This window comes from Equus przewalskii, chromosome 11 (assembly GCF_037783145.1).
Source record: "Equus przewalskii isolate Varuska chromosome 11, EquPr2, whole genome shotgun sequence".
Taxonomy (NCBI): domain Eukaryota; kingdom Metazoa; phylum Chordata; class Mammalia; order Perissodactyla; family Equidae; genus Equus; species Equus przewalskii.
In genome coordinates this window covers 10,593,979-10,612,955 of record NC_091841.1, presented here as the reverse complement: position 1 = coordinate 10,612,955, position 18,977 = coordinate 10,593,979, and the positions used below count along the sequence as shown (strand labels likewise).

Below are 18,977 nucleotides of genomic sequence, written 5' to 3'. Positions count from 1 at the left end.
GAGGTGCCCCCTCCAGAGGGCCGGGGCGCAACTCTTAGAAACAGCCCTTGCAGAGCGAGGGCAGAGCTCACAAATGCCACTTTGGCCCCCATCCCACAAGCCCCTTCTCCCCGAGGACCCCACCGGCCCCCGCGGCAGCCTGGGGCCCCGGCCCCTCCCCAGCGCCGCCGGGTCCTCAGCCCGGGGAAGCTGCAGTCATGCAGGACAGGCCGGCAGCCAGAGGTCAGCGCGCCAAGCAGAGAGGAGCCAGCCCGCCCGCGCCTGTCTCGTCCGCGCCCTTTGTGATTTCAGTCTTGGTAGAACTTGTATTTGGAGATTTGTGCTTCAAAGTTTTTGTTTTTGTTCGTTTGACTTTTGTTTTGAGGGGGTGGGGGGATACAGAGCAGCGGATCAATTTGTATTTATTTATTTTAACATTTTACTAAATAAAGCCAAATAAAGTCTCTCAGCCTCGTGGTGTCGGGCTCGGGGTGGGGGGCAGGGTGGGCGAGGCACACTCCAGATGGCCTCCGGGGAGGGCCCGGTCCTCCTGCGGCTCCAGCGAGACCGGGCACGTCCCCCGGCCGCGAACCAGGAGGAACGTGGAAAGGAGCTTTGAAAACTTTACGAAAAAGGGAGGTACAGCCGAGGATGGGGAGCCAGCCCCAAACCAGCTGGGGCGGAGGGAGACTAGATCCCACCAGAGACAGCAGCAAGGGGAGGCCCCAGGACCCGCCCCGGACGCCCCGCCCCAGCCCTTCCCGCTGGGACCTTGAATAACTTAAACAGCGGGGAGGGGCAGCGGGGTCGCTCCAGTGTCTGCAGGGAGTGCGTGGGAGCCATGGCGGGTCAGGCGCCCGGGCTTCGGGGCTGCTGCAGGGCTGTGAGGTATTTTAGAGCAGCGGCCCCGTAGTGGCGGGACAAGTCCTGGTGGAACTCGTCCTTGAGGGCCTGGAGGCAGTCCCGGTAGGTGGGGCTGGAGCGGAAGCGGGACAGGTCAAGGCTCGGGGCATGCGGCAGGTGGATGGTGAAGGCCTCAGGCAGCACCAGGAGCTCGTATTCCTGCCGGTGGGGACGGGGACAGGCGGATGTGATTGCCTGGGCTGGGGGAGGGTTGCAGCCCTGGGGGATGGGGAGCAGCTTACTAGGTGGGCCCGAAGAGCCACAGCCAGATGATTTTAGCTCTAGAGAAGAGCGGGATTTCTTTGGTTTATTTATTTATTTATTTTGAGGAAAATTAGCCCTGAGCTAACATCTGCCACCAATCCTCCTCTTTTTGCTGAGGAAGACTGGCCCTGAGCTCACATCCGTGCCCATCTTGCTCTACTTTATATGTGGGACGCCTACCACAGCATGGCTTGCCAAGCAGTGCCATGTCCGAACCTGGGATCGAACCTCGAACCTCGGGCTGCCAAAGCGTGCGCACTTAACGGCTGTGCCACCAGGCCAGCCCAAGAGCGGGATTTCTAATAGTGCCACCAGATGGCGCGGTGGAACACGCCGAGGCAGAGTGAGCTCCCTGGGCCTGCAAGTATTCAAATTGAAACCGGAGGCAGCAGGGCGCCCCTCACCTGTGCATCCAGCTCCACGATGTGGGCCACCTTGTTCCAGCCAAAGCCCACAAAGCGGGGGTCGTAGCGGGGACAGTCTCTCGGCACCACCACGTAGGGCTCGTAGTCGGCGGCCCACTGCACCCGGTACGGGGCCTGAGCCTCCCGCCAGCGGGCATAGTCCGTGGGCGCGTGACCGCGGGGCCACTCGTGGTACCTGGGGTGCAGGAGAGGGCGAGGAGCCAGGCTGAGCTGGGAGCTCGTGGGAGGTGATGGCGGGTGTGGGGAACAGTGTGGGGAACGGAGCGGGGCGAGCAGCGGCCTCTCCTACCTGAAGGTGTAGAGAGCACCAGCGTCCAGCGAGGCCAGCACTTCGGCCTTGGACCTGGGGAAGCTGAAGCGGTAGTGCAGGGTCTCGAAGGCCGGCACCACCAGAGCTGCCTTCCTCCTGCCGCCCAGCTCCAGCTGCTCAATGGAGGCCCTGCGGGGGGAGCCCCGTGACAGGCGGGAAGCGGGCAGGCCCTGTCCAGCCTGGGCCGCAGGACCCGACCTGCAGGGGCCCGCTCGCCCTGACACCCGCAGAAGACCAACAGTGGAGCTGCTGGGGGAGGAGGGCCCGGCCTCCCTACTCTGCTGGGGCTCCCCTGCCCTAATGCCAACCCCACTTTACAGCGGACACTGAGGCCCGGAAAGAGCCAGGCCACGCCACCTAGGATGCTGCAGGTGCCCCGGCCCTGTCCAGCCCCACGTGCCCGGCCCCTCGCTCCCTCCTCCCGCCCACCTGAGGTAGTCGTAGAGGGAGTAGGCGGGCAGGAAGTCAATGTCACTGAGGAAGACGTAAGGCGTGAGGGCCTGGGCCAAGGCCACGTTGCGAAGCTGGTTGATGGGGTACAGGGGACCCTCCCGGTACACCACGTGGTAGGCCACATCCTGCCGGGCAGAGAGCACCGCCGAGGCCTCGACGAAACGCAGGAACTGCTGGGCCTCTGCGTCTGTGAGGTACAAGGCCAGGCTCATGGGGCCCGGCCAGTGCCGGCACAGGGCTTCCAGCATCTGCAGCCTGGGGCAAGGGGTGCGGTCAGCCCAGGGAGGGCCGGCACGTCCCCGGCTTAGCTGCTGCAGACGCCCCCTCGCAGGACCTCCTAAGCCCCTTGCACGCGCTTTTGGAGCTGGTCATATGGAATCTTCACAACTACCCCACAAGATGGGTACTTTCTCACTTGACAGATGAGAAAACTGAGGGCCAGAGAGATTAAGACTTGCCCGTGGGCCCACAGCTACGGAGGGGCAGTTCCAGGCACCTGAATGATTCCCAAAGCCCAAGGCTCTTTCCCCCACATCCAGGGTCTCCAACTTCTAGAATTCCTCAAGGGGCAGCAGCAGGCAGTGACAGCTTTTCCTTTACCAAATGAAACCCTCCTCTCGAACTTCCCAGTCCCAGCTCATGCCATGCTCCCGGGCTGCCCTCGGCCCCCTCACCGGTCCATGGAAAGCTGGGCCACCAGGGTGACGTCGAGGGGCCGCGGGGGCGGCGGCTCGTGGGGCAGAAAGGTGACGTGCACACGGTGCACGGTGAGCTGCTGCTGCCGGAACTCAGAGCAGGCATCCTCGCCGTCGAGCTGTGCCAGGGCCCGCTGCCACTGAGGGGATGCGGGGACAGAGCTGGGGCAGGAGGACCCGGCCCGGACCAGGCCAGGGCCCGCAGAGCAGAGAGGGCCAGAGGCTCCGTGAGGCGGGGGCTCCCTCTCACCTGCTCCGCCCCGGGGTGGGGCAGGCTGGGGCACCCAAAGAGCTCCCTCCGCAGCAGGTTCCCGTCGTACTCCAGGAAGGTCAGGTAGAGGTTGCGGAAGAACCCCACGTGCTTGTTCTTCACGCGCAGCTTCTTTGGTGAGTTCCAGTGGATCACCTGGGACCCAGGAGGGCGTCGGTGTGGGCATGGGAGCAGGGAGCGGGAGTCCCCATCCTTGGCCCACCACCACCACTCAGCCCCCCGTCCCCGCCCACCTTGAGGTCAGACGCCTCCGAGTAGCAGCCCTCAGCCAGCGTGTGGTCCGACAGCTGCACATTCCAGACGCAGGGCAGGGGCCGCACCAGCCCCGGGTGCTCCTTGATGACGGCATTGAAGATGTCCTGGGCAGAGACAGCCGTCACACCTGGGCCCCAAGCCTGCCCAGCCTCCCTTCCAAAGGCTCCCCCAGACCTGGTCAGCCAGCGAGGTGGCGGGCAGGGTGAGGAGCTCCCGCGTAGCCGTCAGCCTCCACATCTGCTCCCAGCCCACCTGCCGAAGCCGGTCCAGCCGCAGGAGGATCACGCCTGCCCACGGGGACAGGTTGTCATGCCCACCCGGGACGCCCCAACTCCTGGGGCCAGGCGCCACGAAGTTGTCTTTTGCACGTTCATTGTTTGACTTAGTGGTATTTTCTGACTGTTCACACGCGAGGATGGACCACCTCTGTCCACACCAATCCTCTTAGGGGTAAAGGGGAGGCACCGCACAGCTTACAGAGCAACTCCAAGGTCATCTCGCACTCCGTGATCCCAGGGCTGGTAAAATCATCCCCATTTAACGGGTGAGAAGACTGAGGCTCAGAGGGACCAAGGAACTTGGCCAAAGTCATCTGGTATGTTCAGCTAACGTCAGAACCGATTTCTGGCTCTTCTCCCAGCGTTCCTTCCACAGCTCTATTCTTCCTAGCATTCTGTGCCCTGCCCAGTCCCTGGGGCCCAAGCACCCGTGGCCACCCGCCCTGCCTCCCCCTCCGCTGTCCCCACCTGTGTTGAAGCCCCGGCCCAAGGCAGGCCAGGGCCTGTGGTTCCTCCAGAGGTTGCCCAGGTACCAGTCGCTCTGGTTCTCCACGAGACCAATCACCTGCTCGTCTGGGAGGGGAGGGCACAAGGGAGCTGCCTGAGGCTGCCCCTGGACCCGGCTCAGGGCTAGGCCACACGGGCACCTGGACGGGCCAGGGAGGGAGCTGGCTGGGGCAGGGTCCCAGGCCTCTCACCAGAAAAGTGAGCAAACAGTGCCCAGAGCTCTGCGATGTCAGAGGCGAAGGTGACATCTGTGTCCAGCACAATGACACGGGCCAGGTCAAGGGGCAGGGTGCCAGGCAGCACTAGCTTCATGAGCCCGTATAGGCCAGAGTAGTGCTTGTTGGGGATCCAGGAGACCTGGGGCTGTGGGTGGAAAGGACAGGGCACGAGGCTGGCAGAGAAGGGCCCACGAGTGCCAGGCAGACTCAGGGTGACACAGGAAGAAGGGGCGAGCCCCGGGAGGGGCAGGGACTTGAACTTCAGTAGGTGCGATGGGGCTGGGGGTCCCAGGCAGCTCTAATCTGCCCCCCCCCCCAGGTGGAAGGAGAGGGCCGGGCACAGCTGGGGAGGGGCGCAGAAGGACCAGGGCTCCTGCCTTGAGCTCATCAGCGTCGTAGAAGCTGACCCGGACAGCGGGCACCATCCATGTGTGGAAGAGCATCTCCAGGATGCTCCTGGCCACCGCATCAGTCACCAAGTGGAGGTGCAGCGGGTTTTTCCTTTGGGGAGGACAAAAGAGGAAGGCCGATGGGCCCCAGAAGGAGCAACCTGGGACAAGCCCCACCTCGAGGGGCTCAGAGGTAGCAGCACCAACTTCTGTAAAGAGCTTTTCATACCCAGGGCAGGAAATTCCTCCACCCACCTTCAAGGGAGGAAGGGGCCGGTGTCCCCAGGTCACAGATGGGGGAAGCTGAGGCTCTGAGACCCTGCACAAGACTTTGTTCCCTTCCCCACTCCTGACCCTCCCTTCTGACACCTGGCTGTACCTGTAGAAGAGGATAGACTTCACCAGGGTGACGACGTCTCGGCTGGAGTTATGTCCCGCACATACGATGGCCACGTGCAAGAGCTGGGGAGGGGACACCGAGGTCGGCAGCAGCCCCCTCCTCCACTAGACGGGGAAGACCCCTGTTGGAGTGGCCTGGCCTGGGGCAGGGTAACCCCACCCGGCAGTAGAGCTAGGAAACGGACGGGGATGCGGAGCAGGGGTCCATCCCCCTCCTTCACAGACGGGGAAATCGAGGCCGGGAGCAGCGGATGTGCGAACCGAGGCGCCGGCGCCGCTGCCAGGTGCTGTGATTCCCACAGATGCCCAGGTGGCCGGGTGGGGACGCGGCGCCCCAGGGCTCCCCGCCGCCAGGGGCCGCGCGCTTGGCGCACCCACCTCACACTTGGGCGCCAGCGGGCGCGGCTGGACGCAGTCCGAGCGGTTGTGGCCCCCGGGGTCCGCCGGCGGGGCTCCGTCGAGGGCAGCAGCCCCCCGCGGCCGCCCGTCTGGGGGGACACGTGGCGTCAGCGCGCAGGGGCGGGATCCGGGCCCCCCCGCTCGCCTGCCCGCCCGCGGCGCTCACACTCCAGGTCCCCGCCGAACTGGAAGAATCCGAGCAGCAGCAGCAGCAGCAGCAGCGCGGCGGCCCCGAGCGCCCGGGGGCGCCCTCGGGGCAGCATGGCCGCCGGCGGGGGCACTCAGGGCGGAGCGCGACCCCGGGCTGCGGGCTCCATCGCGGGTTCTGGGGACCGGAAGGCCGGGGAGAAGGGTCAGCCTCGGGCGGCGGGGCCCGACGGCCGCCCGGTCCTCCCTCCCGCGCTGAGTCCCCCCCTCACCTGCTCCAGCGGCTCGGGGATCGCGACCTTCCTCCTCCAGAAGCCGGCCGGGGCGCAGGGATAGGGGGTTGGAGGCACAGGGCGGCCCCGTCCGAGCAGGAGCCAGCCCCGCCCCCAACCTGGGTTCAGGTTTCACCTCGGCTTGGCTGAGCCCGAAGGGGCGGGGAGACCCCCGGAGCCTGGCCCCGCCCCCTGCCCCGGCCTCCAACGGCCCCCTCAGCCGCCGGGGAACCCCGAGAACCCCCAGGATGGCTGGAGGGAGCGGGGGCAGCCACCCAGGAAGACCGAGTCCCTGCTACCTGCTCTGAGCCCGTCCCCCTCTTCCCTGCTCTGCGGCCCCATCTCCTCTTTTCACCCCCCCACCCCGGGGGAGGGGCCCGTGACCCCTGGCCCGGGATCAAAGGGGCAGCCGGAGTAAGGAGGAGAGGGTTGGAACGCTGGGCCGCGGGGGTTGGGGACACCTGCTCTGGGGACAGGAGGCGGGGCCGGGAGCCGCGGAGCACCTGGAGGCCCTGCTTTCCTCCCCGCTCCCGTTCCCTTCACCCCTGCTCAGGCCAGGTGGCCCGACTGGGCCCGGCGCGCCCAGACAAAGCGGCCTTGAGAAGGTCGCCTCCTGCCCGGGAGCTGGCAACGGGCCTGCCTCACGGGAGACCTGGCAGGGCCGGGATCCCCCCAACTTGTCTAGACGATCACGATTGTGCCCGCGCCCCGCCTGGATCTCTCCCTCCGCCCCCCTCGCACCCCGGCCTCTGCCCTGGAAGGGGTGATGGGCGCTCCAGACCGTGAACAAGAAGAGCCGCGGGTCATCGAGCGCATATGCTTCGCGCCAGGCCCAGGTTCCAGCGCCTCATCTCAGTGAATGCTCACGTCAGGCCTGTGACACAGCCGTCATCCTCGCGCCCCTTCCCCGGCCTCTACCCAGCAGACAGAGTTTGTGCTGCCCCAGGACTTGCCCTTCATGTTCCTCCTGGCCAGATTCTGCCAGATTCTCGGGAGGCCGGCTCCTCCTTCCACATCCCTTGGTTTATTTCTTCTAGCACTCCGGGCAAGTTGACCTGGGTGTGTCTTCCTCCTCCAAGGGAGCTGCTCCTGGACTGGGCCCCAGCGCCCAACCAGGGCCCGGCACATACCATAAGCACTGAGGAAGTGAGCTGAAAACTGACAGCACTCCCCGGGCCTTGCCCTGAGCTAGAAGGGGGCTCAAACTGTGATCTTTAGCCCAATTTCTAGCTATAAAAAGTGAGGACCTGGGGTCCTGCCCCGTGGCACAGTGGTTAAGTTCACACGTTCCGCCTCGGGAGCCCAGGGTTTGCCGGTTCGGATCCCAGGTGTGGACCTACACAACCCTTATCAAGCCATGCTGTGGCAGGCATCCCACATAAAATAGAGGAAGATGGGCACGGATGTTAGCTCAGGGCCAGTCTTCCTCAGCAAAAGGAGGAGGATTGGTGGCAGATCTTAGCTCGGGGCTGATCTTCCTCAAAAAAAAAAAAAAAGGGAGGGCCTAAGAGGCCCCAACTCCAAAAGAAGCTGTGGCAAAGCAGCCCAGCCTGAGACCCCCGAGTCTCCTCCTCTGAAAGGCTAGGATGCCTTCCTCTGGGAGATGGGGGTCTGCAAGGAAGGCGGGGCTTTGGGCCTTCGGAGGCCAGGACCAATGGTTGCCATGCAGACTGATGGCGGCTCCTTGTACATCTGGGAACCAGAGGAGACGAGGGGAGCAGGGGCCACCTGGGCATCAGGAGCTTTGAGCCTCATGCCCCTCGACCCTCATCTCTAGCCTGGAGCTGGGGTGGAGGTGGGCGAATCCCCCACAGGACCCTCCACAGAGACTGTCTGTGGGGGTTACATGTGAGAGAGCAGCGAGGACACAAAGTCGGGGCCTGGCCGGGGAGTTTGTGGGGGGGGGGGGGCTGGGTCTGCAGAGCGACCGTGGTCACTCATAACATTGGCCCCATCCCTCACTCAGCCTTACGACGCAGGGGAAATTAGGTGTTGAGATGCATGCTGGGCCTCCAAGAGGTTCTTCTGGGGCGTGGAGGGGGAAAAGGATACACTGTGGGCATATGAAAGGGGGCTGGTCTTCTAGGCCTGAGCCCTGGTTTGTCCCAGGACTTTGCTGTGTGACCTTGGACCAGTCAGGCCTCTTCTCTGGACCTCAGTGTCCTCGTCTCTACCTGTTGGGCTGATCTAGCTGGCTTCTGTGGCTCAGGGCAGACTGAAGGAGGGAGGATCTGGCCCAACCTGCTCAGAGGCCCTTCCAGCCCAGCCAGGTGACCAAATCCAGGCAGGCACCCAGCAGGGAGGGGCCGCCCCGGGCGCCTCCTGCACACACACGGCCACTCTTTGTCTCTGGGAGTTAATCAGGCCTGGGATCTGGAGAGGAAATTCAGGGAGTCCTGCCGCTGCCAACCTGGCTGGGACCATGAGGCCCTCTCAGTCCTGGACGGAGGGACAAGAAACAGCCCTGGTGCCCCTCATATTCTGTCCGGGAGAGGCTGCTCCTCTGTCCTCCCCACAAGCACCAGCCCACCAGCCCTGGGAGTGCCAAAGAACCTCACACTGCCCCCTCCTCATGCTCTCCAGGCTGCTGAGGGAGGGGCTGGAGGAGACCCCCCCCCACCCCCGCCACGAGGTTTGCGGAACAAGTTCATCAAGATGGAGGGGTGCGGGGAGGAAGGGAGGAAGAGCCTCACGCCAAATGCCCTGAGCCCTGGGCTTAATCCCAGTTACCAACTTGACTCATGACCCAGCAGCCTCAACATGTCACTGCTCTTGCTGGGCTGTGGGCAGTAGGAGAGAGGGCACTGCCATGGGACACCTGCATTGTAGTCTGTTTGACCCATGCCATGCTATGTGGCCTGGGACAAGTCCGTTCCTCTCCTTGGGCTTCTTCTTCCTCACCTGTGCAAAGGAATTCTTGGCAACCCGGCAAGGTTGCTGGAAGGAGTCATGTGTAAGTGAGGCTGGCACCCAGGAGGTGGTGAGAAATGATGCGAATGCCCATGACCATCTCTGTTCTCCAAGAACTTTGCTTCTTCTGAGGCCCGGGGACTCATCTCCCGGGATCTTCATTCCTTGGCCTGAGTAAGGAGGTCTGATATAGAAGGAAACTAGCTGAGGAGGGGGGGGGCGGGGAGAGCACAAGGAGGGGCTGTGGCTTCCTGGTGAGGTGTATTGCTTAAAACGCCTAGATTCTGGGACCAGCCGGTGGCTTAGAGGTTAAGTTCGCACGTTCGGCTTCTCAGCGGCCCAGAGTTCCCTGGGTCGGATCCTAGGTGCGGACATGGCACCGCTTGGCAAAAGCCATATATATAAAGTAGAGAAAGATGGGCACGGATGTTAGCTCAGAGCCAGTTTTTCTCAGCAAAAAGAGGAGGATTGGCAGAAGTTAGCTCAGGGCTAATCTTCCTCCAAAAAAACAAAAAAAATGCCTAGATTCTGTGGTCAGACTAGACCAGGATTCGAATCTTGACTGGGCTTCTTAAGAGGATCCTTTTCTCATCTGCAGATAACATGTGGTAGAGGGGATTAAATAAAACAACGTGCTACTATTCTCAGGGTCCTGTAAACTTGCGAGTCGGGTCCCAACCACACAGCCCCGCCGCCCCACCCATGCCCCGCCCCTTTCCCCACAGCCAATCAGTGGCTGCCTGCTTGGAGCATCCTTTCCAGCCTGCTCCCGCTGCTCGGCTCTCGCCGCCGCCCCTTCCAGGGAGGCGATGCCCAGGAGTCGCCTCCATTCCTTGGGGAGCAGCTGAGGACCGGGAGGTGCATCCGACGGCCGAAAAGCACTTTGAGATTGATCCCGAGTTCAAGGACCAAGTGTGCTCTCAAATCACTTTACAGCTGGGGAAACCCGAGACCCGGAGAAGGGAAACTCCCGACCAAGGTCACCCCAAGCCGAGAGCAGAAGTCCGAGCCAGGGTTTTCTCCGTGGAGGTGGGCGTGCGCGTGCGCGCTCTTAGGGGGCACAGACCATGCCCCTGGGGCTGAAGCCAGAGCACTAACGGTGCTGGCCAGGGGATCGAGACTGCGTGGGAAGCTGGAGTCCTCGCTGCCTCAGTTTCCTCAGCACTACGTCCAGTGGAGGATGGGAGACGAGGCAGCTGGCCCAACGCGCGGCCGCTGAGACACAATCCGACTGTCCTTAAACTCCCCAAATCTGATGGAGGAGATTTCCACACGCTACCTCCCAGCCCTTTAAAATCCTGTCCTCCCGTTCGAGCCTTTCGGCGCTCTATTGGAAAGGCTGTAGGCTGACGGCCCCTTCTCTGGAATGGACTGCTCAGACTGCCGCGGGAGCCTTCCTGGGGCGGCAACTGCGCAGGCGCAAGGGACGCCAACCCGGAAGGCGGAAGAGCCGGGCTGACGGCGCGGGGCGGAGAGGGACGGAGAGGGGCGGAGAGGGCGGAGGGGGCCAGCCAATGACCTGAAGGGTCAGCCCGCAGTTGCTAAGCGCTCCCCCAGTGGGAGGTGGTCTAAAATGGGGTGAAGAGTGGTTCGGTGGCCCTTCACCTCACCCTCCTTCGGGCCCGCGGAAGTTAAGCAACCGAGAGGCGGGCCTAGGACCGGAAGCAGGAAGGAGGGCTCAGGAAGCAGGGCGCCGCGGCCAGGCGGACTGTCGATGCGTGAGTCTGTCGGTCCGGAGGGCAGGATGGAGAAGCTGCGGCTCCTGGGCCTGCGCTACCAGGAGTACGTGACTCGTCACCCGGCCGCCACGGCCCAGCTGGAGACGGCAGTGCGGGGCCTCAGTTACCTGCTGGCAGGTGCCACCCTGACCTTTGACCCGTTCCTTCAGGGCTCTGACCTCTGACCCCACTGGCTCCCCTCTCTGCGGAGTCAGGGTAGTGGTCGCTGTGCTCGAGAAGTTCCTTCCAGGTTCCCGTAGGGCGTAGGGAGGGGACGTCCAGGGCCCCGAAGCCGCAGGGTGAGGCCACCGCGCACCGACGCCTCCTCCTGTGTCTTCTCCCCAGGTCGTTTCACCGATTCGCACGAGCTGTCAGAGCTGGGTGAGCCGGGCTCTGGGGTGGGCGGAGGGCGGGGGGCGGGAGGGCCCAGGGGGCTTCCCGTTAGATCATCCTGTGCTGTGACTGAGTGGGACATAGGTCCAGCGTCCGCTGTCCTGGGCCCTCCATGTCCCTATAGTCGAGAGACAAATCTGGGTACCTTGACATCAGGCAGCTGCGCCGCGCACCTGTCCTGCCTTTGCCCCGTTAATCCTCCCCTGAGTCATATGAGGTGGGTACTGTTCTTGTCCTCAGTGTCCAGTTAAGGGAACAGTTCAGTGAGGTTAGGGAACAGCCACTGATGATCCCAGAAGTAGGATTCAAATTCGGATCTCCCAGATTCCAGGATCCCCAGACGGTGACTGGCTCAGTAGGGTTTGTTCAGTGAGAACTGGGAAGAGCTGGCTTTTAAAAGGGAGCGATGGCGGCTTTGAGGGACAGGCTGCAGAGAGCAGAGGCCAGGAGGTGACACCACGCATCCCTGTGGCTATTTGAAGCACGATGGGCAGTTCTGCGCAGCTGGAGACAGGCCACTCTTGGTCACTGAGATCAAACCATCCCTTCTTACTCCAACCATCCACCTGGGTCGTACTGGGGAGTGTGGAGCTCTGGAGGTGCACGTGGAGGCAGGCTGGTTGCCACATAGTTCATGGGCGGCTGAGCACAGTAGGTGACAGGTGATCCCTGCAGCTCTGAGGAGAAGTGAGGGGGTGGAAGCTGCCCAGCCAGCCCCTCAAGGCCACGCTCTGCCCCTCAGTCTACTCCGCCTCCAACCTGCTCGTGCTGCTCAATGACGGGATCCTACGGAAGGAGCTTCGGAAAAAGTTGCCTGTGGTGAGAATTCTGCCAGGACCTGAGGGCGGGAAGCGTGGGACTCAGGAATGGTGTAGGAACAGCCAGCCCACGGGGGCAGCACATGTTACGGTCTCATAGAGCGTGAGAAATGCCTGTGTCCTGAGGCTCAAGCCATCTCATTAGGTGAAGGGTCAAGGTGTTAATGTCCTCATCTCAGGCGGAGAGACGAGTTCAGAGAAGTAGACTGGCTGGTCCCCGGTGGAGAACTCAGGCCCACACACGTACTCTTGAAAAGGGGCGAATCCACGTCTCCTGTCAGAGGAGTCCCCTTGGGGGAGGGCTCAGGATGAGGGGGAGCCCCCTGACCTCTTGGCCTGGGACTCTTGCAGTCGCTGTCCCAGCAGAAGCTGCTGACATGGCTGAGCGTGCTGGAGTGCGTGGAGGTGTTCATGGAGATGGGGGCCGCCAAGGTGTGGGGCGAAGTGGGCCGCTGGCTCGTCATCGCTCTCATCCAGCTGGCCAAGTATGTCGGGACCATGGAGGGCAGGCCCTGGGCGCGGGTAACGGAGGCCAGCTGTCCAGATGGCGTTCAGCAGAGCTCCCCGACCCCCTGCTGGCTAGCCACGTCCCCACCCAGCCCTGCCATACCTCCACCCCAGGGCTGTCCTGCGGATGTTCCTGCTCATCTGGTTCAAGGCTGGCCTCCAGACCTCACCCCCCATCGTTCCACTGGACAGGGAGGCCCAGGCGCAGCCCCCGGGTAAGCTGCTTCTCTGCTCTGGAGTGGAACGGGGCACAGGACTCATTAGTGGATAGAGAGCTGACCGGCGTGATCACAGTATTGTCTGTTTATGGAGCGCCTCTCTCCTTATCAACTCATCTTGTTCTCATTGCCGTATATTTTACAGAGAAGAAAAGGAAAGATTAGGTTAGGGGCAGAATCAGAACCTGAAGTCAGGACTCCTGACGTCAGAGTCCTCCTTCTTTTTTGTGATCTGCGGGAAGAGGGGACGAGCAGCAGGAGACAGGGGTCCTGCCAGCCTCGTCTCTGGGCCTGGCTCTATATCAAGAGCCGCAGCTGCAGGAGCCAGGACCGCCAGCAGATCTGTCTCTTCGGGGCTTTGGGCCCACCACTTGTTGGCCCCTGGGCCTAACTCTTCTGGCCTTGAGTGGGGGCAGTTCTTTGCTTCTTATGGTCATGTCGAAAGCAGAGGACCGAGAATGTACGGCCCCTCTCTGCTGTGGTTCCCAGAGACATGGTTCTGGTTCCAGTGCCTGGGACGCCTGGGTTCTTGGCTGCCTTGTCTGCCACGGGTGATGCTGGCTCTTCCCAGGCCAGGGCCAGGTCCCAGGCTGGGCCACAGCTCCTGCTGCAGTGTCCCTGACTGAACCGAACAATCTCCTCCGTTCTCCCCTTAGCCGGCGAGCAGTCACTGCACACGTGTTTTTCGCAGGCTGTGCTGGAAACATGTCACTCTGACAGTGTGGCCTTCTGTCCGTCCCTGCTAGGTGGTGGCCACAGCCCTGGCAGCCAGGAGCAGTCATATGTGGGGAAGCGGTCAAACCGAGTAGTGCGAACCCTCCAGAACAGTAAGTGGAGGATGGAGCTGGACCGGGCCGCTCGGTGCTGAGGTCAGCGTGGGCCTGAGGGTGTAGCTTTCATCACCGTCCACCTCCTCCCGTCTTGGCCTGGGCCTGGCTGCTCCCGTGCTGCCCTTGTGTTCCAGCTCCGTCCCTGCACTCGAGGCACTGGGGAGCCCCCCAGCAGCAGGAGGGACGGCCGCGGCCGCACCAGGAGGAGCTGAGCATCACCCCCACGCCACTGGGGCTGCAGGAGACCATCGCAGAGTCCCTGTATATCGCGCGGCCCCTGCTGCACTGTATCCTTCATGTGGGGTGGGGCTGGCACTGTGGGGCGGGGCTGGAGAGGGGTGGGCAGGGCGGGCCATGTGCCGGAGACCTCCTTGACGCCTTGGCCGTCAGTGCTTAGCCTGGGCCTCTGGGGTCAGCGGTCGTGGACACCCTGGTTCCTGTCTGGTGTCGTGGACGTGACCAGGTGAGCCTGGGCCTGTCTGAGGGGCTCCCCTCCCTCTGCCGGGCTTTATGCTACAGACCTGTCCTCACCTGGGCAGGCAGGGGCCCCCGCTCTTCCTGTTGCTGGCCCTGATCGTGTGCCCTCCTCCCCCAGCTTGAGCCTCCTGAGCGACAGGAGGGGCCTGACCCGGAGGGAGCGGCTGGAGCTGCGGCGCCGGACCATCCTCCTGCTGTACTACTTGCTGCGCTCCCCTTTCTACGACCGCTTCTCTGAGTAAGGCAAGGCCCACCCTCAGCGGGGGAGGGGAGGAAGCGGGGCGCTGGGGCTCCAGCCCTGTTCACGCCTTTGCTTCCTCCCTCCTTCCTGCACCCAGGCTTCACTGAGCACCCGCTATGTGCTGTCCTGGGGTGTGGTCCCTCCCTCATTTATTGGATGGCAGCCCAGGCCTGCCCTCAGAGCTCTGGGGCCATCAGCCCCTGCGGGCAGGAGCTTAGGCAGTTGCTGGCAGAAGATGCCACAGGGATGGTGGTGGGTGCCGGCTTTCCACACCATCCAGCTCATTTGCACATCTTCCTGGCAAATAGTTCGGATTGTCCCTACTTCCCAGAGGGGGCACTTGAGGTTCAAAGACATTGGGCAGCTTAACACAAAGCCACTCAGCTAGCCAGTGGCAGAGCCAGCTCCCACATCCATGTTGTCTCCTGGCCTGTCCCTGCTCTGCCCAGCTCACTCCATCACCTGTGAGGCAGAGCTCCCAGCCTCAGCCAGACACAGAGGGGCCAGCCAGGGGCTTGGAGGGTGACTCGCAGCCAAGGCTCCCACAGCCTGCCAGGGTGGCTGCCTGAGGTCAGCCCAAGGTCTGAGGAGGGGGTCCCTGCACAGCGACTTGGGCCATGTGACAGACTGAGGCTCCCTGGGACCCCCGTACTTCACAAGTACGCTGCTTATAGGCTGCACTATTAGCTGGAACTGCATTGAACCTTATGGCCACACAATCTCTGTTGTTGCTGTGGTTTTTGAGACAGTAGAAAGTAAGCTTATATTTAATACCTCCTCAGTGAAGATTACTTTGCCTGGCAGTTCCTGTTTTCAGGTAAGTTTGGAAGCTCATGAGGCATGAAAGCCAAATCCTGTCCCGTACTCTAGAGAACATTCCAGAGACTTACATGGATCACGTGACCTCCCCCCACAAACTGCTCGCACTTCACAGAGGGAACGTTACAGCCCCCGGATCTCGTGGAACTGAGGGATTTCGAGACCACAGTGATGGCAGAGGGGGCTCCCCAGGCTGCAGGCTTCTAGTGTGGCTCGCTCTCCTGCTGACCTGACCAGTGTGGCGCCCTCGGAGCAGTGGCCCAGACTGAGAAGGGTCTAGAAACATGTCAGAGAAATCCTGTATTTCCCCAGAGGACAGGGAGCAGGGTGCTGAGGGGCTCCAGGTGCGGTCTGGGAAGGGAGCCATGTTCTGTCCTCTTTTCTTTCTGTCAAACATTCTGGTCTCTGGAACCAGGCTGCCCTCCAGTCGTGTGAACTTGGGCAGGTTACTGAGCCTCTCTGGGCCTCATTTCCTCATCTGTAAAATGGGGACATAGTAATCCCCCTCAGAGGGTTGTCGTAGAGGTTAGGTGATTTAGTATGTACGGTAGTGCCTGGTACACGGTAAGCACCAAATGTCACGTCTTATCATTTCTCTTGTCATCGACATGAACGCCATCATCGTCTCACCCCGGCTTCTCCGGTGGGAAACCCCCATCTCTTAAAAAATAGGGCCATGGCCTCGCCCCTTCCTCTGAGCCAAAAGTGTGACCCCCTCAGGCTTCGTCCCCTCCTGGTGCACTAGCCACTCTCAGCATTGGCTTGGGAGATCTCAGGGTGCCTCAGCTCTTCTGCCAGACTTGGGGCTTCTTGAAGGCAGGGCGGGGCTGCCCTCCCCTCTGGGCCCTCGCTGCACCTGCGCGGGCACTGCCCTGTGCGTGGCCCTCCATAGCATTTGCTGGCTCAGAGGAAGGAAGGAAGGGCAAGACGTGGGGGAGAGGCAGGAGGAGGTGTCTGTGTTCATGCTGTGAGTCAACCGCCAGCCCCAGCCCGCAGCGGAGGTGGGAGCATCCCAGGCCTGTGGCTGGGTGGGGGCAGGACTGGGGCCACACCCAGAGGCTCGCCCTTTTGTCCTGGGGTCTGTCCTAGCTCCACAGAGTTACCTTCTGTCTTCTGCAAGCTCTGCCTTTAGTCAGGAGGCAGTGAAGGTTTTTTAGCACCCTCATTTGCAGGGACCCAGACCCCCGCTGAGCCTGCTCCCTGTTTCTCTCCCGCCTGCAGGGCCAGGATCCTCTTCCTGCTCCAGCTGCTGGCAGACCACGTCCCCGGCATCGGCCTGGTCACGAGTAAGCATGGGGTGGGGGCGCGATGATGACTAAGTGGTGCCGATCTCACGTGTGGCCCCAGCTCCCTGTTTTCTTTTTGTCTCCTTATCATTTGATCCTCGGCACAGTTGGGAGAGGGAGCCCAGAGGTCAGGCTGGGTGGGTGACAGCTCCTGGGCATGGGCCAGGCTGGCCACAGAACCTCAGGGGGTGTCCCATGGTGGGGGGACTCACATTATATCGCATCAGGCTGTCAGTCTTTTTCCTGCCTCGGTGTCCTGGAGTGACACGAGACCGGCTCTGGGTGAGGATGATATATCAGGGAAAGCCCGCCAGGCTGTTTGGAGATCCACCTCAGCACAGGGCTGGGGCTGGCAGCGGCGACAGCTGGACAGGCTGTGCAGCTTCTCTGAGCCTGAGAGTCCTGGCCTATAAATGGAGGCAAAGATCACTGCCAGTTCTGCCTCCCTAGGGGTGGAGAGGTGGGAGGGTCAGGGGCTCTGGGCTGGATTTGGGTGGCAGTCGCTGAGAAGGACCCTGACTAGATGCAGACTGGAGTCTGGCCCTCAGCCCCGAACTTGTTTCTCTCTCTCTCTCTCTCTCTCTCAGAGCCGCTCATGGATTACTTGCCCACCTGGCAGAAAATTTATTTCTACAATTGGGGCTGATGGACATCTGGGAGTGGGGTGCGGGGAGGGGGCGGGCAGCATGCTCTGCTGCGGTGGGCAGGGGGGCCTCCGGGCTTCAGTCCCCTGGGCCCCTCTGTCCTAATAAAACTGACTCTGGCAATGTGCGAGCGCGTGGCCTCTCCGCACCCACCGCCCCAGGCACCGGGCACCGGGCACGCCCACCCTGGCCAGGCTCTGCACACAGCATGCTCGCCAGAGCTCCTGTAACACCCTCCGGAGTCTGACTACACCCTCTAGTGATGGAGCCCCTGCCGCCCGCCCCTTGTCATTGGGCCAAGAAGCCTTCAGGTCCCTCCAGGCGCAGAAAGCCAGGATTTAACCTCATCGAGCTGGGGAAGCTGCCTGCCGTGGCAGCTGCAGGAGTAAATGCTTCTCTATCACCGGTCCCTGTTGACGACACACAAGGCTGGACCTAGGATGACAGCTGCCCCTGTGTCTTCTGGCCAGAGCCTCTGTCCATCCCTTCCTCCTGCAGGCCCTGTTGCCTGCAGCCTCTCTCTGATGGAGCCTAGAGAATAGCGGGCTCAGCTCTGGGGGCTCCTGAACCCCTAGTTGAGAGCAGAGGCTTTTCACCCGTGAGGAAAGGGTGTCAGCACCAGCCAGCACCGGCGCTGATGCTTGGAGGGGAGAGGCGGGTGTGGAGGGGATGGGAGCCCGAGAGGTTCTGGGAGAAAGCTGGGTGCAGGTTCAGGGGGTTGAAGCTGGGGTCCCCCCACACTCTCCCTGCCAGCTCCCTGGTGGAAGGGTGCACACTGCTGGGGAGGGGAGAGGGGTTGGACCGTGTGGCCACAGGCTGGTCTTTCTGCCTGCTCGTTCCCTATCGTCGACTCTGCCCCTGCTGCCCTTGTCCTGGGGACAGACTACACTCTCCTGCTGGACTTGGCAGCCAGATGGCGGTCCCCTAAGTCCTAAGATGGCTCCGTCTGCCCCAGTGTCTGCCATGCCTCACCTCCGCCTAGACCCCTCGGGGCCAGCCTTTCCCTGACTGTTCCCCAAGTGCCTCGGAGAGGCCCCACCCAGGTCCTGGGCTGGAGAGTGAAGGTTCTGAGCCTGCCAGGGAGGGGCGTCATAGCTCAGGACCCATGACCTGTTGAGTCTGTGTTGCTGGGTGCTTGCCCTGAAGCGGGCTCTGGGCCTTGTGCTGTGTGTTCAGAAATGAGGAGGGCACAGCTCCTGGCCCTCGAGTTCTCACCGATTGGTGGAGAAGATGGACGTGTGTGTGCGTGCAGTGCACGGGGTCACTGCAGCAGGTAGGTGTGCATAGGAAGTGGTCCAGATGGGCAGTGGGCATGGGGGGATGCCTGCCTGCCTGGCCCGCTGCCCGGGGAGGGCGCACTGGTCAGGGAAGCCTTCGTTCATGCAGGCCTGTAAACTGGTAAGACTTCATCGGTTTTCCGATGGGCAGACTGGCGGGGGTGGCCGTGTGTGCAGAAATCAGCAGTAGTGTCACAGTGGTGTGAAGCCGTTCTGGGGCAGAAGGGAGTAGAGAGCAGGAGCAGAGGGGAAGAGGCTGGAGGTGAAGGTCAGGGTCACATCCAACAGACCATCACATACCATGCAAGAAACTCAACCTGCCTCTGGGAGGCAGTGGGGGAGGGGCTGCCTAAGCCTGGTCCCAGCAGCCTGGTGCAGGGCGGCCTGGTGGGCAGAGATGTGGAGTGACACTGTGGGCAGAGACCTGAAACTGGACGGGGCCAAAGTAAGGCAATGGCAGGGGGTAGAGAGGTTTAGGGGTCACTCAGGCGGGCCGTGGGAGTGGTAATGGTAGAGAGAACAGGGTGGCATCTCAGAGGCGAGAGGGTGAAGGATGAGGGGTTTAGAGTTACGGCATACAGAACTTGCAGTTCTGGCAAGGTGACCCTTGGTGGGGACAGGGGACGCTATGGCAGGTTTGTGGGAGGCCGTGTGTCCAGGACGTGGAAAGGGAGG

At 62.4% G+C, this 18,977-nt stretch overlaps 2 protein-coding genes across 3 annotated transcripts; one reads left to right on the top strand and one right to left on the bottom strand.

The window, feature by feature from the left end:
- Positions 1–390: 390 nt before the first annotated feature.
- LARGE2 (LARGE xylosyl- and glucuronyltransferase 2) lies at positions 391–7,260 on the bottom strand. 2 transcript variants are annotated; one of them, XM_070564893.1, is made up of 15 exons: positions 6,165–7,260; positions 5,912–6,070; positions 5,725–5,834; positions 5,327–5,409; positions 4,936–5,059; positions 4,532–4,703; positions 4,302–4,406; positions 3,730–3,842; positions 3,534–3,659; positions 3,280–3,435; positions 3,009–3,169; positions 2,311–2,589; positions 1,861–2,010; positions 1,551–1,746; positions 391–1,041 (listed from the first exon to the last, which is right to left on the bottom strand). In XM_070564893.1, the coding sequence occupies exons 2-15, from the start codon at positions 6,006–6,008 to the stop codon at positions 829–831; spliced, it is 2,085 nt and encodes a 694-aa protein (XP_070420994.1). In that variant the 5' UTR covers positions 6,009–6,070; positions 6,165–7,260; the 3' UTR covers positions 391–828. The 2 variants fall into 2 exon arrangements, with proteins under 2 accessions (XP_070420994.1, XP_070420992.1); XM_070564891.1 differs by having other exon boundaries at positions 391–1,101; positions 6,165–7,204.
- Positions 7,261–9,801: 2,541 nt separating this feature from the next.
- PEX16 (peroxisomal biogenesis factor 16) lies at positions 9,802–17,148 on the top strand. The gene is made up of 11 exons (XM_070563846.1): positions 9,802–10,930; positions 11,138–11,173; positions 11,928–12,004; positions 12,355–12,488; positions 12,625–12,725; positions 13,475–13,555; positions 13,693–13,845; positions 13,949–14,021; positions 14,154–14,273; positions 16,317–16,381; positions 16,969–17,148. The coding sequence occupies exons 1-11, from the start codon at positions 10,789–10,791 to the stop codon at positions 17,025–17,027; spliced, it is 1,041 nt and encodes a 346-aa protein (XP_070419947.1). The 5' UTR covers positions 9,802–10,788; the 3' UTR covers positions 17,028–17,148.
- The last annotated feature ends 1,829 nt before the right edge of the window (positions 17,149–18,977 follow it).